Source organism: Ailuropoda melanoleuca, chromosome 3 (genome assembly GCF_002007445.2).
Source record: "Ailuropoda melanoleuca isolate Jingjing chromosome 3, ASM200744v2, whole genome shotgun sequence".
NCBI lineage: Eukaryota > Metazoa > Chordata > Mammalia > Carnivora > Ursidae > Ailuropoda > Ailuropoda melanoleuca.
Genome location: NC_048220.1, coordinates 63,608,646 through 63,632,738, shown reverse-complemented (window position 1 = coordinate 63,632,738; position 24,093 = coordinate 63,608,646). Strand labels below are relative to the sequence as shown.

At 35.6% G+C, this 24,093-nt stretch overlaps 1 protein-coding gene across 1 annotated transcript in view; it reads right to left on the bottom strand.

Annotated features, from left to right (window-relative positions):
• Positions 1-24,093, bottom strand: part of ADGRV1 (adhesion G protein-coupled receptor V1) — a 520,697-nt gene that overhangs the window by 432,655 nt on the left and 63,949 nt on the right. The window contains exons 14-22 of the mRNA XM_034655643.1: positions 23,306-23,486; positions 22,411-22,574; positions 21,230-21,353; positions 19,624-19,890; positions 14,875-15,001; positions 13,859-14,076; positions 12,488-13,231; positions 10,124-10,497; positions 2,708-2,884 (exon numbers count right to left, since the gene is read on the bottom strand). Of these exons, the coding sequence (XP_034511534.1) occupies positions 2,708-2,884; positions 10,124-10,497; positions 12,488-13,231; positions 13,859-14,076; positions 14,875-15,001; positions 19,624-19,890; positions 21,230-21,353; positions 22,411-22,574; positions 23,306-23,486 (2,376 nt within the window). The remainder of the gene's footprint in view (positions 1-2,707; positions 2,885-10,123; positions 10,498-12,487; positions 13,232-13,858; positions 14,077-14,874; positions 15,002-19,623; positions 19,891-21,229; positions 21,354-22,410; positions 22,575-23,305; positions 23,487-24,093) is intronic.

The following is a 24,093-nucleotide window of genomic DNA, read 5'->3' as shown; positions in this document are numbered from 1 at the left end:
GGATCACGCCCTGAGCCGAAGGCAGACGCTTAACTGCTGTGCCACCCAGGCGCCCCATCTCCCAGTTTTTTTATATGATGCACAGGTATTTTTAGTGATTGCCACTGACACCAAAAGTAAACTGTTGACTTTATTCCAGGAAAATGATGGAGTTCTGATTGCTGGATTTGGTTGCAAAGGTCATGCTCTTGGTGACATTCCTGGAGTTTGCTTTAAGATTGTCAAAGTAGCCAATGTCTCTCTTTTGGTCTTATATGAAGGCAAGAAGGAAAGACGAGGATCATAAATTTGATGGTGAAAACATGACAGTAATAAATTTTCTTATGCCAAAAAAAATGGACTTTATTCCACAGGCAGTGGAGCGAAACTGAAGAATCATAAGCAGGAAATTGACAGAATGAGAATTTTGTCTTAGAATGAGTATCATGGCAGAATGTAAACAGAGGGGACAGGGCAAGAAAGGATGTTAGGAGTTGAGCTAGGAGGTGACTGACCAGAAATAATGAAATTCTGAACTAATGCGGTGACAGTGGAGATAAAGAAAAATAGATGGATTTGAGATTTGTTCTGGAGAGAGAAGACCCAGACCTCGATGATTCACTTAGTATAGCAAGTGAGAGACAGAAAGGAATGAAGGGTGACTTCCTGGTTTCTCCCAGAAAGAAGCGTGACAAAAGTTTGACAACAAACTTACTCCAAATGCAATCTCCAAAGGACTAGTCATTGGGGCTAAAAGCATTTGGAGAACTTCTTTTTTAAATGTAGTTTTTCTAGAGTTTGACGTAGTAGGTCTGAGGTGGAATCTGAATTTAGTTTTAATGTTCATTTTTATCAAAATTTTAAATAAGAAAGTAATGTATGGCACAGCCAATATACTCAGAGGGGAAGTGCAAAAATGACACCCACTACCTAAATCGTGTCAGTGTTCTTGAACAAAAGGGAACAATATTTATTCTGAAGATTTAAAATGTCTTGCGCCTAGAAAGCAAGCTAACAAATGTTGCTCTGAAAAGTAACACCAAAACATGAAGACGTACGTTAAAAATAAGGCAGCAAATATTTTTAAAGGGTTGAAGCATACCAAAGTACTCANGACAGAGATAGAGACAGCCAGCGAGAGAGGGAACACAAGCAGGGGGAGTGGGAGAGGAAGAAGCAGGCTCATAGCAGAGGAGCCTGATGTGGGGCTCGATCCCACAACGCCGGGATCACGCCCTGAGCGGAAGGCAGACGCTTAACCGCTGTGCCACCCAGGCGCCCCTCAAGGTCAACTATTTTTTAAAGAAATTTAAAATCATATGATAGAAGGAAATATTTTAAATAAATCTTGACAAGAGTATGTATATATAACAATTTTCCTGACCAAAATGTAATTTTTATCTCTTCCAAAATGGGTATGAATTCACTTTATAAAACAATGGTTTCAGGTTATATTTTCATTTCATAGTTGGTAAATTTCCCAAGGGAAAATTTGTGGGATCAGCCCTATTTTCCAAATAGAAACATTAAAAGAGGACCACATACTATCATCATAGCTTAATTAAAAAAAAAAAAAAGAACACTTTCAATCCAGAAAAGTGGTGAAAAAGGCAGCATCAGATTAAAATACAGTCCTTTATACTGAGTAATTTTAGCTTTATGAAAACTTGCTAGTTGTCCTAATTTTCCTCATTTTACCAAAGACCAGTAAAATATTTATCATGCATCTATCTGCAGAGAAATTTTGTTATAAACTATTTAGTCTCCTTCCTCCAAATTATAGAGATTTGATCATTCTTCCTTAGTATTAACTCTTTAAATTTGTCTTCTCTCAATTTTATCTTTTTCATCCAATTAATTCCTAAATCCCTTAGAAATTTTCTTAAAGATTATATTTGCAAGCATTAAGCTATTTTCTACTTATTACTGATGACATATAAGCTATTTACATTTTTAATGAAAAATTATACTGATGTGAATACTCTAACATGATAGACTAAAAGAATGTTTAAAAAAAATTCTGATAGAGGACACAGTCTCATCCTGATTTCACTTGCAAGAAGTGCCACTTATTTCTGGACACTTATTCAGAAATGGGATGATGGTTCACAGAAAGTTTTGATAAAATTGGAGATCACTTGTAGTTTCAAAACAAAGAGAAATTACTTCATTTTTCCACATTTATAAATAAAGTTGAGATTATAGTTACAAGAATTTCTCAGTGGCTGATTAGAAAGCAAAGTACCATTAAGAATTCTGCAGCTTCCCATTGTATCAATAATAACAAAAAACCTACAACAGCAAGCCTTCAAGCCATATCATTTTTATTATATTGGGATTAAAGACAGATAAAACTGTAATACACATCATTCAGAAATCCTATTTTTCTTTTACATAAATACAAAACAGGCTCAGTTAGTTAAGCATCTACCTTTGGCTCAGGTCATGATCTTGGGGTCCTTGGATCAAGCCCCGCGTCAGGCTCCCTGCATCTGCTTCCCCTTCTCCCTGTGCCCCTACCCCCCGCCCCCAGCATGCTCACTCTCTCTCTCTAAAATAAATAAATAAAACCTTTAATAAATACAAAAACATTTTAAACCATGGTATTTACCTAATGATCTAAATACTTTAAACTGCTTAAATAGATGCTGCAAACAAATTACAGAACCAAGAGATAAAGAAAAGCCTTCCAGGAGCCTTTCAAGGCAACAAAAAAGGTAGCATTTACCTCAGATCTCTGCCAAGGAAGGAATGTGATAGTTCCACTGGCATTAGCAAAATCGTCAACAAGGTAATTAATGCCCTCAGATTCAATCTGTGAGATGGTGTAAAACAGATGCACATAATCCAGAGCTCCCCTGGTTCGCTCCACCACACATGAAATAGTGGATCCCTCCTCTGCAATCTGAAATTGAACATAAATTATTTATAAGTATATACTGATTCAAACCAGTGATAAAATTATAATGCTTTCATGGAATCCTTTTACCATAAACTTAGTTCTATAACTTTCTAACACTCTAAGGAGACCTCTACATTCTTGTCTCACTCTTTAATAGATTTTACAAAAATACAAAATACAGAAATTACTAAAGTAATTGCTATAATCAGTTCACTGTACATGTAATTCATTCATTGATACTGTGTGTGTAACAGCCACTGTGCTGGACACTATGGTACAAAAGATTACCAAAAAAGCACAGTCTGTTTTCTGGATAACTCTAAAGAGGAAGATAGACTCAAAGTTTTATGATAAGTTGAGCACAGACAAACCAAATAGGGGGCAGAAGTGAGGGGTAGAGGGTAGAACATGACATCAGGAAGAACATTCTAGGCATGGATAAAAAGTAATAGAGTGTATTTCATGAAATAATTTTGAAGATAGCATAAAGTGACAAGTGGCAAGAGCCTTGAGAAATGCGTGGTGGGGAGACAAGAGCCAGGTCAATGAGGGCTTTTATGTTATGCTTAATATCTTTTGATAGTTTTGTCATATATACCTACACATATGTATATACATGCCTATAGGTATTTTTCACATGGGAATATTTTTATCTGAACACTTAATACTTAAAAATTATATGAAGCAAGAAGTTGGAAGAGCTTTTTAAAAAAAAAATTTTTTTAGAGAGAGAGCGAGAGCACATGAGCAGGGGAGAGAGAATTCCGAGTAGGCTCCACCCCCAGTACACAGCCCAATGTGGGATTCAATCAATCAGACCCTGAGATCATGACCTGAGCCGAAATCAAGAGTCAGACGCCTAAATGACTGAGCCACCCAGGCGCCCTGGAAGATCTTTTAGAATAAAGTCTTCATACTCTTAAATTCTCAGTCTTTTAATTCAATTTTATTTTTATTTTAGTAAGGATATACGTAATTCATAGAAAAAAGAACTGAAACTGAATGAATAGAGCTCAAAATACAAATCCTAATTTAGATAATGCCATTCTATTTTTCATATCACTCATAAGCACCTCTGCCAGCATTAGATAGAGCCATTTTGGTGCAACATTGGGGCTAGAAAGAACAGACTTGAAATTCATCCACAAATAGGCAATAGTCAAAACAGTTATCAACGCACATGGAAGCCACCAGGAGATGTTCCAGTAAATCCTGAGTCTCACCAACTATCTACACCCCTACTTCAAAGAGTGATAGCAACCTTAGGTGCCCCATAGTAAACAAGACCACGCACTCCTGGGACAATACTATAACTCTTTTATTTGCCTGCAGGTGCTGGCATGAGAAACCCAAAATGATAGGTGGTTGCTCAGGAGAGCCCCCACTATGTCTCCTGGTAGATGGAAAGAGTATGGTTTTAATGTCAAACAGTCCTGAGCTTCTTCACTCTACCACTTATCACCTGATTTCATCTTAAAATGAAGATCATAATGTCTCAGGGATTTGGGTAGAGATTAAACAAGTATCTTTTATGGTACCTATAGTAATATATTAAGTACTGAAAATTTTTTATATTTATTCTCCCTAACAAATATACAGACACCTACACAATTGCAAAACATAATCCTACATTCCCTCATTTTATCAAGAAATATATATGCTTACATATTGAAAAAAACAAATTCCCACCCATTTTGATTCCTATCACAATGGGAACACATTTGCCCCATTATCCCACCTCAAATTTTAACCAGAAAGAACATTTTTAGTGAGTTATATTAATAAGCCATTAATCTCAATATGTGAATATTCAACCTTTCCCTTTTTAGCAAGAAGCATGGATGAAACAGATCCAAAGATATTTTCAGGCATCTTTATGTCTCCTTCCAACTTCCTACCAAGTCAATGAGCATTACTATGCAGCACCTAAGATGAAGAAAGGAGCACCCAAGATGAAGAAAGTAAAAAACTTGCAGGAATCACATGTGAAAAAGCTACTTAACCACACTTTAATTTAGTAAAGCCCTAATCAATATGTATCAGCTACTATTTTCAACTAAAAAAAAAAAAGAAAAACAAAGGTTATCCATATCCAATACAACTGTGTACAAATAGTGACATACATAAAAGTTTCACAGAAAATTTAATGAATTAATAATTCATTCAATAAAGGAAATTACAAATCACCAATCGGGAAGAAGCTTCAAATGTCAAAGGTCCATAAAAATCTACTTTTCATACATAAGAATTTACAGAGAAATGACATAGTGTCTGAGATTTGCTTTAAAAAATGACTTCAGCAAAAAAAAAAAAAAAGAGAGAGAGAGAGAGAAAATTGGCAGAAGGCTGATAAATGTTGAAGCTTAGGTTGTGGGTCACTGGGGTTCATTATTCTATTGTTTCCAGTTTTATATATACATATAACAAATTTTCCGCTTAAAAAAGATTTTTAAAATTCAGCTTTTTGATTCCCATCTCATCTCCCTGACAGAAATTCTGACTCAGAAATGGAGTCCTCAATCAGGAATGGTGTTCTGGAATATACATGAGCTATTTCTGATTTAGGTCATCAAGCATAACACTTTGGGAAATACTGAACCACATGATGGAATTATTAATACCAGAAGATAATTAAGACAGAAAATAAAGAGTTAAAATATTTTTTCTGTTAAAATATACATCTAATTGCCTTTGGAATCATGATACAAGCAAATGTTTAGGCCAGTATATAAGAAGTGTAACACCAAGAAATCATCATCGAAACCACCCTCATTCAGTTTTTCACAAGAAACAATAGTAGCCACTACTGTTTTCTTTTGAGTCAGAAATTTCCTCAATCTTCAGATCTGCAGGAGAGTAATTATAAAACTTAACCGTCAGAAAGTTTCTGAAACCTATTTTCGCAGAAAAAATTATGCACTGAGCCATAAATTGGCTTTCTGTATTGGAATGGAAGATTAAAGCCAATGCTTAATAATTACACATCCAATTAATTTTTTATTTTGTTTCACACTAGGGTAAAGATCTGTGATATCAGGTTATATCAATATCACTTATATCTAAAGGAATCTATTCACATAACATACACCAGGCACTTAAAAACAAACACAGTCCAAGTTCAATAATATTCTCATTTTTATAAAGATCCTCTCAAAATGTCTCTAAACTTACTCTTAAGCTGTGAGTTTATAAATATAAAATGCAATCCAAGTATTAGAAAAAAAATAATGAGACTAGGAAGTTCTAGGAATCATTATGAAAAGCAATCTCATTACTTTATAATTATTTGGTATACAAGACTGTAGGTCATACAAAAATAGTGCTAAAATAAGGCAGACAGAAAGTAACATTAAAGATCACACGGAAAAACAAAATATGGGAGGAAAACATGAGAATGTGGTTGCTATGCTACATATCCAACAAAACTCAGTCATCTGCTCAATATAGATACCACCTGGAATCCAGAGGCCTACTTGGCACGGCCCCATCAGGGCTCTCAACTACATACAGGCTTATTCATTCTTTCAATTATAATTTATTAAGCACCTGCTACTGAGAAGAATATGGTGCACCTGGTTAAGATGGAACAAATCACAAAATAATTATCAACTCTATCAATATGGGAAGTATAGACTATGTCATATTCTGCATAGTCTCATTATTTAAGATGTGATTATGCTTTCATTGTATCCTTCATATTAGATTATTTCATGAATCTATGAAAATGTAAAAGCATAACATGACTCAAAAAGAAGTATTTAAATATCTCTATTGCCTTAAACATTTTTGAAGGGATAAGAAAAAAAATTAAGTTTTCACTGTCACTGCAACAACACAATGAAGAATCTATGAAAGTGACAGTGGTTTTTATTTCTAAAAAGCAAATAACTATAAAATTTAAAACAATTCCAAGCATAATGTAAACCAGCAATTCTCATATATTTTAGTTTCAGGATCCCTAAACACTCATAAAAATTATTAAGAACCCCAAGGAGGCTTTTGCTTATGTTGGTGAAATCTGATGATATTTACCATTCTATAATGAAAATTGAAAAAAATTTAAATATTGATATATTAACTCATTTTAAAATAGCAATAATAAAGTCATTACATACTAACATAAACAACATGTTTTATGTGAATAACTACATTTTCTTAAAAAAAATTAGTGAAAAGGGGGCATTGTTTTACACTTCTGTAAATCTCTTTTAATGTCTAGCTTAATAGAAGACAGTAGATTCTCATATCTCCTTTCACAATCAATTTATCTGTTGCTACTTGTTATTTTGGTTAAAATACACTAAAAATATCCAGCCTCACAGAGATATGTAAGTGGAAAAGGAGGATTTAAATAGTCTTGGCAGATAGTTATGGATATTCCTCCTCCACATTATACCCATTTGACAAGTGGTAGCTTCTTATAATTTAGTCGCAGTGTGAAATCAGATTCTAATACATTAAAATCCATTGGTCTACCTTGCATTTCAAATCATGACTTCAATAAGGAACCAATAAATATTATTGGTGGTGATGATAACAGAAATGTTTCATATTAGTATTACTGCTGTCTTCATATCACACCAAGATGAAAGTAAGAGTTCTATACTTATGCTCTTAATATTTTCAGGAATGAAAATTCTATAGTTTTCCTGACAAATTCCAATGTTGGATCTTTAGACTCAAAAACACTTTCTTATATTAACTGTCTAAACTTTACTCTTTCCAATATAGATATATTCTATTTCCCTCTCATTTGGGCTTGGAGAATAATCAATCATGTTTTCTCTTCCTTTCCAGCAGTTCTAATAGTATAGGTGTTGTGGCCTCCATAGCAAAGTTCTCTCTTCTGCCATTAAACTTGACTGGTCCTGTTCAAATTCCAAGATTTTTGGAAACAGGCAAAGCTACATACCTACATGGAGGTAAACCAACACCAACACAATCTATCAGTGAAACTTGTGAGATTGGCCCACAAAGCCAGAGAAACACTCAAGAACTATTCCTCATTTTGGGCAGGGTTTTAACATTTACGTGTTCGGATTTTTTTTTTTTCAGTTTGTTTATGCAGCTAACTGAATCTAAATGTGTTTGTGGTTTGAACTATGAGCCTTCTCATGTCTTACTATTAAAATACATTCATAAGTTCAACTAAGATTTATTGAGTACTTATTATGTTACATTCTAGGTGTTTGAGATACAATAATGAACAATAAGACCTTATTACACCAGGAGTTCTTTTATCTCTGTGGTAGAAAGGCCACACAAAACACCCAGTAAATAAGTAGACTTATATAAATAACAAAGGGAATTTAAGAGTATAATCAATGCTACAGAAAAAAAATAAAACTAGGTGAAGGGATGGAAAAAAAACCAGTTGGGAGAAGAGAGTGGGGGATTACTTTAAGCAAGTCTTCACTGACGAGATGTCTTTAGAACTGAGACTTGAATGACTGATTCTGAAGATCTGGATTGACAGTGTTCCAAATAGAGACGCTACGAGGCCCTGATGCCCTGAGACTGGAACTGAAACACGCAAGTCTGACTAAAACATACTAACCAAAGAGGAGTCTGACCAACATGCTGACCAAGAAGAAGCCAGAGCCACTGGCAGATGCCAGGTCATAAAGGGAATTAAAGGGAAGCTGCTTTTACATGGCACCTTAATGGTTCTCACAACCTGATGGAAGCCACCTGTCTTTTTAAACATGGAGATGATTGGGGTGCCTGGGTGGCTCAGTCGTTAAGCGTCTGCCTTCGGCTCAGGGCGTAATCCCGGCGTTCTGGGATCAAGCCCCATATCAGGCTCCTCTGCTGGGAACCTGCTTCTTCCTCTCCCACTCCCCCTGCTTGTGTTCCCTCTCTCGCTGCCTGTCTCTCTGTCAAATAAATAAATAAAATCTTTTTTAAAAAATTAAAAAAATAAAAATAAAAATGGAGATGATGATACAAAAATATAGGGGGAAAGACAAAATTAGAAGTCCTAAGACACAGGTTCAAATTCCAGTTCCTCCCACTGTATCTTAGGAGAAAAAAAAAGTAATATTTATTTAGTGCTGGTAACTGCCAAGCTTTGAATCAGGCATTTGATCCTGTCTTATTTAATTCAACTTGGGTAATTTTTTCAGGTCTCTAAGCTTCAGTTTCTAACCTTACTAAGTGGAGAGAATCATAAGTAATATCTGTTGCAGCTGTATTATGGATTGTCAGGTACATAAAAAATTTAATATGTAAAATTCTTTAATAACTGAATATTTAGAAATATTATCATTCTAGATAAACATATTTCTTCTTTAAGTTATCGATTTGTACGACATTTGCCCTCCCTAGTGTAGGATATTCTAGTATTTCTGATATAGAAAAAGCCCACTATTTGAAGATCTCTTATGATTATCACCAAACCAAAGAGCTAAGAAGGGCAATAAGACATTCCAGAGAGCTAGCTCCCCAATTTGAGCTAAATCAGGCCTATGACCAAGATACTTTTTTCACCCTCTACTAATTCATGGTTTTCTTAATTGTTTCAATTTACAAAATGCCCTTCTAAATCTACAAGAATCGACTTGCAAACGGAAGGACTCTTGTTCCTTGGCATCCTTTCATGGGCATGGAGCTGTTGTCACACTCAACACCTGTGAAGTGGTGTCATGAGATCTCACATTACTGAACAGGAAACCAAGGTGATTACTAATCTTCGAAAACCTTGGAAAGAACTGATAAGGACAGTAAAACAGCCTAATGAATGAAGCTGGCCAAGAAAGGTGATAAGGAAGGCATTACACCCAACATGGAAGAATGTTGTAGCTACTTAAGTACATTTCACCAAAAAAACCCTGAAAAAAAATCACATTTTAATAAAATTTCAATTACTATTATTGAGAAGCTTTCAATATATATTATTTCATTTACTTATGCAGTATCCAAAGAGTAGCCAAAGGAAATGACACGTGGAATATTCTGTGCATTCTGTGAAGCACATTCATCTTAAAAATAACGGCCAAAGTTTCATTTGCTAACTCATTTTTACTTCTATCAGCTGATTGAGACTCTAATTCAAACTGTGAACTTGTAAGAGCAAAGACCTTATAATTCAATTTTGCAACCTCTGGCTCCAGCGTGCTTCTAGGCATAGAGCAGAAACTTAAGTACACTTACCAAATGAAAGAAAGCCCATTCCCCAACTTCCAAACAAATCCACCTACAGTGAATTTTTTAACTCCAAAATTCCCCAAGCTCACTACTTACCTCTGGTATACAAGTTCCTGTGAAACCAAACAAGCCATTGGCATTGTCACTTTTTTGTATTATTAATCTTGCTGTAGTGTTCTCTTCAGAAATGCGAGCTCCTCCACATACAGAGACTAGTTTAAGAATGAATAATTCTTCTCCCTCCTCTTCATTATCATCTCTTGCAGAAATAATGAATGATTTGTTAGTTTCTCCCTGTCTGAACTCCAGATATCCAGAAACAGGGTGTAAATCACTCTTTGCTGGCATAGCATGAAGTTCATAAATTTCTTCCAGGGTCAGTTTCCGCTCATAGGCCCTCACATCCTGCATCAAACCTGTAAATCTGTCATTGCCATTCATTCCTGCCCCAATTCTCAGTGTTCCAGGACCTGAAATTAGAAATGGGTTTAATTGCTACAGTATCTACAAGTATCCTGTGTCCCACATTACAAGTGTGATTCAGAAAGTGAAGCAATTTTGTTGAGAGGTTTTATTAGATAAGTAAAACACATAACGAGAATACAATCAAATAAAGGCTATTTTCTGTTACAATGAAAAATGAACCTGTAATTGCTCGGATTTAAGATATTTTGTTACTAAAGGATATTCTCCCAGGAAACTTTAAAATTTCCTCGTGCATCTAAGAATGGAATGATTCAATTCAGTCACAATTTTTGAAACTTTTGTATTACTATTCTTCGAGAACGTCAAGGCTTAATCTGTCAGAAACACATCTTGAGTTAAATAAAGCTGTGAGAATTCAATGAAAGTTTTCATGGACCAAATATAACTCTTTACCGAAACAATTAATGCAATGGATTAATTGAAAAGCAATATTCAAATAGAAAAAGCAATATTCCTCCCCAGGGACAGGATCATGGGCAAGTCTCACAGACTTTTTCATGGTAATCACAACATGCAGCCCAATTATATTACTCTATATCGATGACAACCCTTTTCAAAAATGTACCAGTTCTTATTTCTTTACTTATTCCCTCTCCAATAACTCGAGAAAGACATTTATATAAATTGAGAGCTTGGCAGCGCTTTGGGAAAGAAATACAAGCCACATTTTTTATCAAAATCATCCACCAAGGCAGCTTTTACAAGTCACTAGCCAAGTGGTTCTTTCAGGGTAGTCAGAAGTATCCTGCACATTATTATCACAGTGACCCCTGTGCGTTCTCCAGTGGTTCCGGGCTGACCATTAGTAACAAGAGGAATATATCTACAACAGGCAAAAATACAGATAAATATTATCAACAATACTGGGCAAAAGAGGCCAGGAACTCAAGTATTAAAAAAAAAAAAAAGGTGATTAATTTAATGCTACAACATGCTATAAACATAATCCCTGCAATTGAAATCAGTAGTATGTGCATGTTTTTTCCTTTGCCCATCTTTTTTTCTACTAGGAACAAAAAATACAATCAGATATCCAGTGCAGGAGGTTCAGAAGGAAAATATTCTATTAAGCTATAACCATATAAGCTGTGCTCTACTTTCTTACCCAGCAAAAAATAATCACATCCTAGGATGGAGGGGCTGGGAAGGAACTGGTGATTATAATGGAGATAACCAATATCTGTGTTTAAATATGCACAAAGAGTATCTCTCAAAGAAACAGCATGTAATTCAGTTTAAAGACAACAAAGATTATTTCTTCAAAGCTCTCCATAGAATTCACCAATTTACCTACTGATACTATAAACCCCTGTAATCTCTGGGCTTTTAAAAGTAATTTTTCTTTTTTGATTTCTCTTTAACCTTATGCCCACCACCTTTCACCTCCAACAAGACCTCCCAAGCAGCAGTTCCCCAAGCACAATATGCTCTTTCACATTTCTACATCTCTGCTTTTCTTTCGACATGGCATTATCATGACCCATCCCTCCTACTACCAATGGAAGGACAAATATTTCTCCTTCATAATTTTTTTCTTTTTTCTTTTTTTATTTGAGAAAGAGAGAATGAGGGAGAGAGCGAGAACAAGAGGGGGGAGGGTCAGAGGGAGAAGCAGGCTCCCCACTGAGCAGGGAGCCCAGACGCAAGCCCGATCCTGGGACTCCAGGATAATGATCTGAGCCAAAGGCAGTTGCTCAACCAAGTGAGCCACCCAGGTGCCCCATAATCTTTTTCTTTCTTCCTACAACACACTGAGGTGATCGCTTTGCATCTCTCTCTCCCAGAACCTATTTTAAGTACCTCAAGAGCAGAGACTGCCTGATTCATCTCTGTAACACTCAGTACAGAACTTATGGTCTTGGTAGGCATACATTCTATTTAAAGAAATTAAACCAATACACAAGCAGATTTTTAAGAAATCAAAGTTTCTGAAAATTCAAAATTCAGTATTTTATTTATAGAGATGACACTCACCATCAGTAATGGCTTCTCCTTTCAGACTCTTGATTCCTCTGGGCATTGCATTTCCATCAAGGTAGAATTCAATTATACCATCATCCAGGATAATTAGAAGATGAAGCCAAACGTTTTCTTCTAAATACTTCGTGACTGTTGTCTTGGCAATATATGTAGCATTGGAACCCAAAGTTTTGTAATGAAGAGAAAGTGACACATGGGATTCATTTGTTTGAATTTTTATCCCATAGTAGATGCTGCCATTACCATCATCCTTTGCTATAACAAATCCATTTGTATTGGCATTGGGCATTACCCAAGCTGAAAATGTAAAGTTGGCAATTGAATTGTTTCTGGAAGGATGGTATTTTGGATTAACAGTTCCAAATGCACCCTCTAGTCCACTGAAGTACAAAGCAGCTGTTCCACTGTGGTGACGCCGCATGTGTGGCTGTAAATGCACAGTGCTGGGGAAAACTCCAACCAGCAAAAAATCTATCATTGGAGGCAAACCATCAGTGAAGTCACTGGACAGTATTTCCCAGCCTACTCGTACATCACCAAACACACCCTGCTGCCTCAAAATAGTAAAGTTGGTAATATAAGACATATCATCTTCTGAGAGGACATCTTCTGCAACTTCTCTCTCTAAGCACTCTGGATCCAGGATGAACACTCCAAAGGGATCCTCATTGAATGGAATCATTACTGTCACCTGGAGGTTAGTTCCTGCTAGTTGGCCCCCAGGACCTGGGGATCCACCTGTAATAAGATGATTTATAATGAACAAGAAATCAGAATTTGAAGTACTTTATAGTATAAGGTGAAGACAAAAGGAATTTGACTAGCAAACTTCTGGTTAAATAATATATTCATAGATCAATGGAACAACTGTGTCGCCATATGGTTTTCACCATATTTTCAGGGGTATTTTGGTTCAGAATAATTTCATTAATAACCAATCAACCCTGAAAAGAGGATATTAACTAGAGAGTTTTAGTTCCTGTACTTGAAACCAAAAGTGATGGGGAAATTGATTGTTTAAATTGTTTAAATGGCACAAAGACCAAGCTTTAAGCTATCATGAATCTGTACTTTCTAACTTCTGTTAATATTTTGTTGGAGATACTCTACTTGCTGTGGAAAAAATCTATTTACAAGTGTGAGGATGAATGTAAGCCTCCATCCAAAACTTAACCAAGCTAAGACCACAAAATGAATGTTAAAAATAACACTTCTATCAAAACGGGTGTTTTGACATTTAATAAAGTTGGATAATCAAGATACACTTACTTCTTCATTAATTGTATTTTCTATAGAGCTCTAATTATTTACCTGTGAAACATTAAATTTCAGTAGGGAAATAAAAAAGATGGAAAAACACAGCACCTGATATGTTTACAAGCTTTAAAACATAAAATTCATTGAATTCAGGAATTTTATCTGGAAAAGCATGGAGAATTATTGGTTTGGCTTCTTCTCCATCCATAAAGTTAACAATCCCTGAAGTTTCATAGAACTCTTGTCCAGGCTGCAAAGCAGAATCATTCTGAAACAGCTGCCAAGCCACAGAAACATTGCCAAAGTGTCCTCGATGCCTCAAAATCCTACATAACAAATTAAAAAAATTAATTTTTTATAAAAAATGTATAAATAGTGAATTTTACCCTAATGATAGCTTTCAGTGTTATATCAGAAATATTCTTTTTCTATTTATCATCTTTAATATAAACCAGCCAGCCAGTCCTTACTGAGCAACCGTGATGAATCTCATGGTAAGAGAATGAGGCAGAACTTTAAATAACAAAGACAAGCAGTCTTAAAAGTCATAGTCTTCAAAGTCCAAACTGAAGGGTAAATTCCAAACCCAATAGAAAAATATTTAGATGAGAACTGGCAGAAGTTTTTCAAAAGCAAAGGAGAAGACCTCAGTAAAGCTCAAATCTCTCCGTCCTGACAGATGACAGAATTTGGGATGAGGAGAGCAGGAACGATAATTTCTGTTGCCAGCTAACGTGTTGTTGTTGTTTTTTTAAGATTTTATTTATTTATTTGAGAGAGAGAAGGAGAGAGAGTGCAAGAGGACTGAAGGGCAGAGGAAGAAGCAGACTCCCCGCTGAGCAGAGAGCCCGATGCGGGACTCGATCCCAGGACCCTGGGATCATGATCCGAGCGGAAGGCAAATGCCCAATCCTGAGCCACCCAGAAGCCCCTAAAGTTTTTTTTTTTTAAACAAGTGGCAACAGCATAAACGAAGTTTACCATTCATTTGGACTACCAACTTTGAAATTGCTCAATTCTTAACAAATTTTAAATTTTTGAAATATTAGCAATATTTAAAATTTGTGCATACTTAAGGTTTTATTTTATCCAATTTTGAATTTGCCTTATCCAAATACACTTACCAAAATGCATTAGTCTTTCCTTCTTCTACTGCTTTGTCTATGGGTTCCAAAGAAAAAATGCCATTTGGGTCATCATTGGCTTCAATTATCACTGTAGCTATTCCATATTGATATACTACTGTGTCACCTAAATTAAAAAGTCAAAATAACAATGTAGTTAAGTTGCTGTTAAATTCATATTTCAAATTAAGAAAAAGTTTATAATGAAGTTCAAATTTCAGCAAGCATTTCCTCACTGAAGGTCATAAATAAAAGAAAGAGACGCCTAAATAAGTTTAATGTGACTTGTCTTTGTGGAAATGTTTAATTACAGAAGATGTACTTCATTGAAAAACATACATGATACTTTTCTTCACAGTAGGAATATTGCTTCGACAGTTTAATTAGAAATCAAAAACATGGTTTTATCTAATTCCAAAGTTTTGAGGTAGATTCATTTCATAAAAATAATGAAAGGATTATCCCATAACATAATAATACTCCTGTTCATATTAATTGGAATGACTGATTTGAGCATTTCCCTTTAAATCTGTCTTCAGGCAGCAGTTTGATCTGGTCATACACAGAACAAAATAATCCTTATGGTGCTGAAATTGATTCCTCTACTCGAATTCCACCCAGTGTGTGTCAGTCCTGTTACTACCAAGACATCAGGTCTCTTCTCATCACTTCCCTGAGGTCCAAAGCTCTTCCCCTTTGCTCCTCCTGTTCCCTATGCAAGCAAAATTCTTCCTCATCTTTACTCAACGCTTGTTAGTCCTCAGGACCAGCTCAAGCAACACATCTTCCAGGAATTCTTCCTTAAATTCCAAAGTTAAGGCAAGAACATTCCCACTGTGTTCCTATAGCACTTCCCAGTTTGTCAGTTTATCATAATTATCACATTAATTTAGTACACACACACACACACACACACACACAAATTTTACTGTAAGGTCCTTGGACAAACCCTTCTTAATCAATTATTTGACCTAGCAGAGTAGAGCTCCATAATTGGTACACACAAGTTATTTATGAATGTTAGCTGAACTGAAAGAAATAAAACTTTCAAAATTAGATCCGGGTAACACTTAAAACTAAAATTACAGAATCAGAAATTATATGTAGCAAACCAACACATTAAAAATAATTTATATAAACATACAACTGTACTCAAACTTACTTGATAATTAGCCAATGGAAAGAGGGGGAAAAAACCCATTAAAATAGACAGTAAATCATTGTATAGAAAATGCTGACAATATAGAGTAATAAAAAAATTAAAAATATATCATAAAATCTAAAAAAAACAAAAATAACAAAATCTAATTTTTTTAAAAGATTTTATTTATTATTTGACAGAGAGAGAGACAGCCAGTGAGAGACGGAACACAAGTAGGGAGAGTGGGAGCGGAAGAAGCAGGCTCCCAGCGGAGCATGTAGCCTGATGTGGGGCTCGATCCCAGGACCCCAGGATCACGCCCTGAGCCGAAGGCAGATGCTTAAATGACTGAGCCACCCAGGTGCCCCAACAAAATCTAATTTTGTCAGGGTTCTGCTATCATGTGCATTTTCATGCAACATATCACTGGTGGTAATAAAAACTCATTCTGTCTCTCCACAGGGAGAACTGACAATATTTAACAAGGGTTCTGAGGATGGCGACATCCTTTGATCCAATAATTCAATCTCAGGACATAAACTATGAACACTAACTATCAAGCACAGATACCCACTGCCAGCACAAGGTCATTTGGAGATGCTGCCCATCCAGCCCTCCCGCCATTGATCCCCTCAGGCCCTCGATGTTTTGACATCATGAAAGAGGAGAGAAAAGTGGAAGAGAAAGAACAAAGAAGGGATATAAAAGCACAGATTATGTCATCCAAGTCTTCATAGCTAAAGTCATTAGATCCTCAGATGCTACTACATCTGGAAAAATACTGAAGATAAATGCAGTGGCAGTATACCTCAGGCCAGTCATCCAGTGACACCTCTCTCTCCATCCCTCTCTCTTCCAATATCAAATATATATTTCCCCAATGATATATTTTACAAAATAAATGCCAACCCTCTCCTTGCACAGTGATTTTCCACTCTCTTTATAAGAGGTTTGGATCCGATCCACTATTTTAATCATAGTGACATTTTGTTCCTGATAAGGGTTTAAGCCCAGTGACATTTTGACCTCAGAGATGTTTGGGACACAATAATTTTCCCCAGAATGACACCAAAGTCATAAATGAAATCAAGAACTTATTCCTATAGTAAACTGCATTAAGACAATGGCATTTCTTCATCCACTTTCTATACGTGACAGCAAAACTTTGTTTTTCACTTTTACATCACCAGAATTATTTTTACCTGTAGCAATTTCTTTCATTTAAATTTTAGGACAATGATTGAATTCATCAAAATTGTTTTTCATCTACCTAAGGCCTAATTGTGGGTTTTCCTGCAACTGCAAAATTTCTTTTGTGGACATTACTCTACAAAGTTAAGCTGTTTCTCATAAGATGATAAGGTGATACTTTTTTAATTTTCTTAACTAAGTCATGTGAAAAATGAGAAAGAGAGAAAGGAAATAGAAAGAGAGACACAACCAAAGAGGGAGAAAGATAGGGAAAATGGTGGGGAAACACAGCACAAACAAAAATTAAGTGATCTCTTTCTTTCCCTTTTCCTCTTTCTGAATATTTCAGTCCAAAAGGTACAAGGTAAGGCGCAAGGCAGGCATTCATAGTGAGGGTGGACTGTTGTGGCACAAAAGTGACCCAGCACAAGGTGGGGTAAGGAGGGCATCTACATGGAAGAAAAACCTTAGTGTTGGATGTTGGAGTGTGAGTGGAGTGGGAAGGCATCCACATGGGGGTGGGGAGATCCTAGAGCAGGAAGCCAGAACCCTAGTGGGGTAAGAAAGGCAATCTCATTGTGGAAGGAGAGTAAAAGAAGCAATGGGAAAGTGGGTACAGGGGGAATCAATCAAAGAAATAAATATACTAAAAATAATCAGGGCTGAATTTCACACTCTCGGAGAAGGGAGGGAAAAATATGGAAAGAAAGAAAACTAGAAAAAAACCCTGTGATAATAGGCAGAAATGGAAATACTGCTGTGAACTAATGGTTTTCAGTACATATAGTTGGATACAGAACTGCAGATGTAAAAGTGCATGTGTGTGTATATGGAAATACATACCTACATAAAAATATTCCCAATCTCTGTATACTAATAGGGCTAAAAGGGCCTAGAAGGCGCATAAACTCAGTAACAAGAAGCCCACCTAGTGCCCAGATTCTGGTTTCTAAATAACATTCTTCACTAAAAGGAACCAGGGCTTCTTGGAAAAATGACTAATTTCAGGGTTGTGACAGGAAAAGTATGAATTTGGAAGAGCTTGCTATGCCAGGAAGTTAAGAAAATGCTCACAGAATAATAGGGACATGTCAAAAAAAGACAAAAAAGTCATCTCAAATAGGCTACCACTAGCCAAATCTGGGAAAATTTGACCACCAAAACAAATAATGATGGTGAAATATAACCCACTGCATTAAACAGAAATCATGAGTCCATACTGATGGAGGGTGAAAGTTTAATGAGTTACAGGATATTTACATGAAGTATCTCTCCCACAAAATATTTATTAGTTTCAAAGAAAAAAGCACAGTATAGAAGCCTGGCAATCACCACCTAAATTGTGGTCAAAGTAAACATTGCAGTAAAGGGACAAAACAAAATCACATGTCAACTGAAGAGATGGTAAGAACAGAGAATCACTTCTATGAAATTCCCATCGATACAAAACCTGAAACTAATAATAATGAGGAAATATCAAAGAGACCCAAAATGAGGGATGTTCTACAAAATAACTAGCCTGTAATTTCTGTATTATAAAGGTCATAAGGAAAGACTGAGGCACTACTCCAAACTGAAGAGATTAAAGAGACATTACAACTAAATTCAATGCATGATTTTACATTGGACATTATTGGGACAACTGGAGAAATCTGAAGGGGGTCTCAAGCAATGACTATATTAATGGTAATTTCCTGATATTAATGATTACACCATGGTTATGTAAGACAATGTCTTTGTTTGCAGGAAAAATGCACGAATGTATTCAGAGGTGATACGGTATTCTGTCCTCAACTTATTCTCAAAAGGTTAAAAATAGCTCTTTGTACACTTAAAAGAACAAATATAAAAACAAGCTAAAGCCCCTCCAGTTTACTAAAAGTTGGGTCAAAATATTCTCAGGACCCAAATACTGGGGTCCAAACATCCTGCTTCATTTATAGTATGGAGAAGAAGAATGAGCCTATCTTTTCCCCCTTGCAAATTATCATTCATCATGGCTATGGCTCCAGAGAATTATCAAACAGCCAGTTGCACTCACCCATCTACAGAATGCAGCTTCCCAGCCAGTATGCTCAGTACCATGCTAGACGGGCAAGGCTTACAGAATACTGATACCCTGAGCCCTTGGATTACTAAACAAGGCTCAGAGTAGCTTTAGCTAGGTTTCTATTCCTTATATGATATCATACTTTTCTCCATGTGCTACATTGTGAAAAAAAGATTAAAAATAATGCCACAGAGTAAACCAGGTACATGAAGATTCAACACTTTTTATTCTTCACTCTTTCTCTCAAGAAAGCAATAAAACAAGGAATTCTGCTCTTGAACAGTCATCAATGACAGTTAAACACTTGATGTCATCTTGATAAAAGCACTGAAACCACAGGTCTGCCATAAAAATATAATTTATTTACCTGTTGAATTAAAGAGGATTATATAAAAGGGCTCATCTGTTTCTGGGATATCATCTTCATTAATGAATACAGATATCCTCTGCTTTCTACTTCCAATTGCAAAAACAAGTGCTTCTCTGTTTTCAACGGGAACAAAGTCTCCATCTCTCGCGGTAGCCTTCCCGTCCACGGTAGCATATTGGACGGTGCAGGCAACATCAATAGATCCATTTCTGAGAACTGTGACATTAGCAGTCTCACCTTCCTGAACTCTCACCACACGAGGTTCTGAAATATTGATTAAGAAGGAATATGTGAGCTTTTCTGATTCCATCAACATATTTTCACATCACTTTATGTTTCTCCCTGCCCACCACTGTGTCTTTGCTTAAAGATTCAGCTCTGGTACCAACTCCTACATGAAGCCCCCTCTAATGACTTCTCGTCAATAACCTTCCCCTTGCCTAAATTCCTACAGAATCCATTGTCTTCAACTCCTAATTTATTAGTAAATTATGTGTTATCTGAAATCCTCGGTCTACTGTTTCATATACCTCATTTCCAAATTTAGATTGTAACTTCCTTGAGAAGAAGCCCAGGTACCTTATATTTTACTTTGCCACAGCAGTGAGAAGGCTGAACAGAGGACTAATTCATTGCATACATGTTAACTGAAGGTTAAGAATATGAATCAATAAAATTCAAGAGCTTTAAAAGATTTCTGCAATTGTAAATTGAACAGCTTGCAAAAAGGGCTTAATAAAGAATTAGACACCAGGGCACCTGGGTGGCTCAGTCGGTTAAGCAACTGCCTTCGGCTCAGGTCATGATCCCAGAGTCCTGGGATCCAGCCCCTCATTGGGCTCCCTGCTTCGCTCGCTCTCTCTATGCCAAATAAATAAATAAATAAAATCTTTTTTTAAAAAAAGAAAGAATTAGATATCAATTAAGCTCACAAATAAAACTAAAAAATGTCACCTAGGGAGTACAAGCTGATGGTTAACAGAGGAGAAGTGAGGGGAGGGTGATGGGTGAAATACGTGAGGACATTAAGGAGTGCACCGGCTGATGTATGGAAGTGTTGAATCACTAAATTACACCCCTGAAACTAATATAACACTGTATGCTAACTATACTGGAATTAAAATAAAAACTAAGAAATGTCTCAGGTGGCAAAAGAGAGTTCTAAAGAAAGAATTAAAATGCAGAAATGGGGACGCCTTAATTTACATGTCCAATAAAGATGAGTTATTAAGTTAATGAGCATCCGTTAGGTACTATACCCAGACCCTGAACTGGCTACGTCATGTACTGGAAGAAATTTCATGGGAGAGTATCCTTTCTTGCACAAACGCAAAAGAAATACCTTGGAATTCGAAGTCTGAGGGAGAACAAAGCTAACAAAATAGTACTGTTTTATTTTCTTTTTCCTTCACAAGACCTTTAAAAACATTTCTTAAAACATCAAACAGATTGAATAATGATCCTCCAAACAAATCATGAAATCTATATTCAACAAGCTTCAATTGTGCTTTATTGAAAATGTTCAGTTATAAAAGTTATTGAAAACATATCTATCTACTGTTTAAAAAGATATGAACTCACTCAAAAAAGATAGCAATACCACCTGCAAAATAAATGGGGTCATCATTTCTTCTAATCCTCAGAGTTGCAGTAGTTTTATTTCCTATTTTAGCTCCTCCAGTGGCATTAAATAGAGTAATGATAAATTCCTCCATTTCCTCTGGAATCTTTTGGAAAATGTGACACGTTTTAAGTTAGGCGATTTGTACAAATAATTTCTAAATTATTTTTTATCTTTTTAAAAAATAGCTCTATTAATGACAGGACAAATGTTCATCACCATTTCTGATTCAAGTAGGACTCAGACCCAAAAAAAACACTCTAATGTGCATGTCATCCAAAAACCCACTTCATTCTGACTCATAAAACTTAATGAAAATAAAGATATTTTGCTTTATACAAGTTAAAATATAAATACTACATAGGTCACATTATTTCTGTAAAAAGATGGGATATACGTTATTTACAAGAAAAAAACACAGAAAAATAAGTTTTCGACCCATTTAGAACAGAGATCATAATGGTAACAAAAGCTCAGCTAGCTCTCAAAGGCCTCTTACAAATCTAACTGAAGTTTCACCCATAAAGACCTCATTCCCATCTCCTACCAAGACGAGATTCTCCACCATCTCCGAGCCTATATAAATCTCTAGGTGGACACTGTTTCTCTTTCATTCCACCATGTAAGCTGGTATCCTGCGTATCCTACAATGGAATAGTATTGGAATTCTGTGTCTCAGGGGACAAGCCTGAGGGAAAGGAGAGTGGCTTCCGTGACCATTTAAACACAGCTCCACTCAGAAAGGTCCACTCCCACTGTTCCTAAGTTCTTTCGCTTCATTACCAATAAGATGAGCACCACCCTGGATCCATGATCCATCTGGTGATTGTCCTGATTCTGAGAATGCACCAACTGGGTATTTGGTAGATGGTACCTTTGGCTTCAAAGGGCCAAAGTACAAGCTGGGGACTTAACCTCAACTTGAATCCCTGATATTTAACATCTATGCAGTGTCACTGGCAACTGCGAGTTCTAAGAGTTAAAGATGCCTTCAGGGAAACCAAAAATATTTCTCTCTTAGCTTCTATTTAGACATTATCATACCTGCATTCTTTATCACATATTTTCATGACAAAATATATTGCCAGAAGTTTAATTATTAAATAAAAAATAATTATTAAGCAATGACAACAAATAAAGAGAGTTACATATGCAACATTTACCTCATCTGGAAGGGAGTAAATGGTGATATTTTTTGAAAATTCCTGATCTCCAAAGAAAATAGTCCCTTGGACAGGAAATACATCTTGTGTAAAGTCTGGACTAACCACCCATGATACACTAACATCACCAAAGGTGCCTCGATTTCGTATTACATCATAAACAGCTGTGAAATACAAATGTGTATAATATATATGAATATATATTTAACAATTTTAAAATGATGAGTAAAGAAACTGCTCAAAAAACAAAAGTAAAAATAAGACCTCTTTTCAATAAAAGTCAATCATTTGCTTAGATAGCCTCAAGGTATATATCTAAATGTAGTAATCTAGTCTTCTTTCTGTAGGTATAAAATTTATAAAATAAATGGACTTGATCTTTTCTATCACAGTTTGGGGATTTAAAAGCCATTCCACACAGGGAACAGAATGCTGTTTAATTAGGTACGCCTATGACAAAGTTCTACAGGGATATTTGCTAAAAGCAGCTAAAGGAAGTTGCACACTCAAAAGTAATTTTCTTACCTAGACAGACACTGCTCTAAAAATAAGCTCCTTCTCATTTCAGGCCACTGCAATAGCTCTCTAGCAGTAAGTCTCAGTTTTAAAGTCTTTCCTATTTGACTCGCCTCATTCTTCAGTGTTTGAATTCTACCACATATGGTTAATTGAAATGGAAATAAACTGAAATCATCAGTTATCATCACAATACTGATGTAAGAAACAAAAATAGTAACCTTAAATATGATTTCTAAAATATTACTATCTGTGTTATATGTAATTTTTAAGGCAGATGGACAACTAAAAATAACTATTTACTAAAGAAATAGACTAAAAAATGATTAATTTCCTCTTCAGTAAACAGTACTAGAATATAAGAAGCAGAATAAATTACCACTATAGGTATCGTCTCCTTTACTTTCATTTATCATAACAATTAGATCATCAGAGACAAATTCTATAATCCCATGAGGATCATCATTTTTTAGAATCGTTATGTTGACAACCGTAGCACTTCCCAACTTGCTTTCCCGTTCACCATGGCTGCTGAGGACCACCCAATAGTGTTCATCCAACTAAAATGAACATGTCAAATTAGGAAAAATATAAAGTTGAAATTTCAAAGCAAATAAAAATATATCTTTTCAAGAATATTAATACTATCTATTTTCCAGAAACATCCCACTTACTGAAAAAAAAAAAAAGAGCTGATATTGTTCCTAAAAAAATTGTTTAACATTCTCCTATCAATTAAGGGAGACATCAGATATGAAAGTATACATTATCCAAAAAGGGAAAAGATAAACCATGATACTATACTAACACAGTCAGAAAACCGGACCTTAGCAATGATGATCCAGCCATTTACACTGATAAGAGTAAATAAAATAAAATTAATTGAAAAGCTACCTAAGTATTGGTGTGCAAACACAATGGAACAATATGTGGTTCCACTGATACAAAACTTAAATTTATTTCTTTTTAAAAAGTGATTCTACAGAAAAACTTCAGTTCAAACCCATATCATTAAAAGTTCAAACAGGTGATATAAAATAAAGTTAAACAAAGCTTAAAGAAGATGAAAACTGATCACACACATTTCAGATCGTTTGGTATTTCTTTATGTAGGATAAACATGTAATTCAAAGTTGAATGAATCTTACTTTGTTTTTTAAGCTTGTC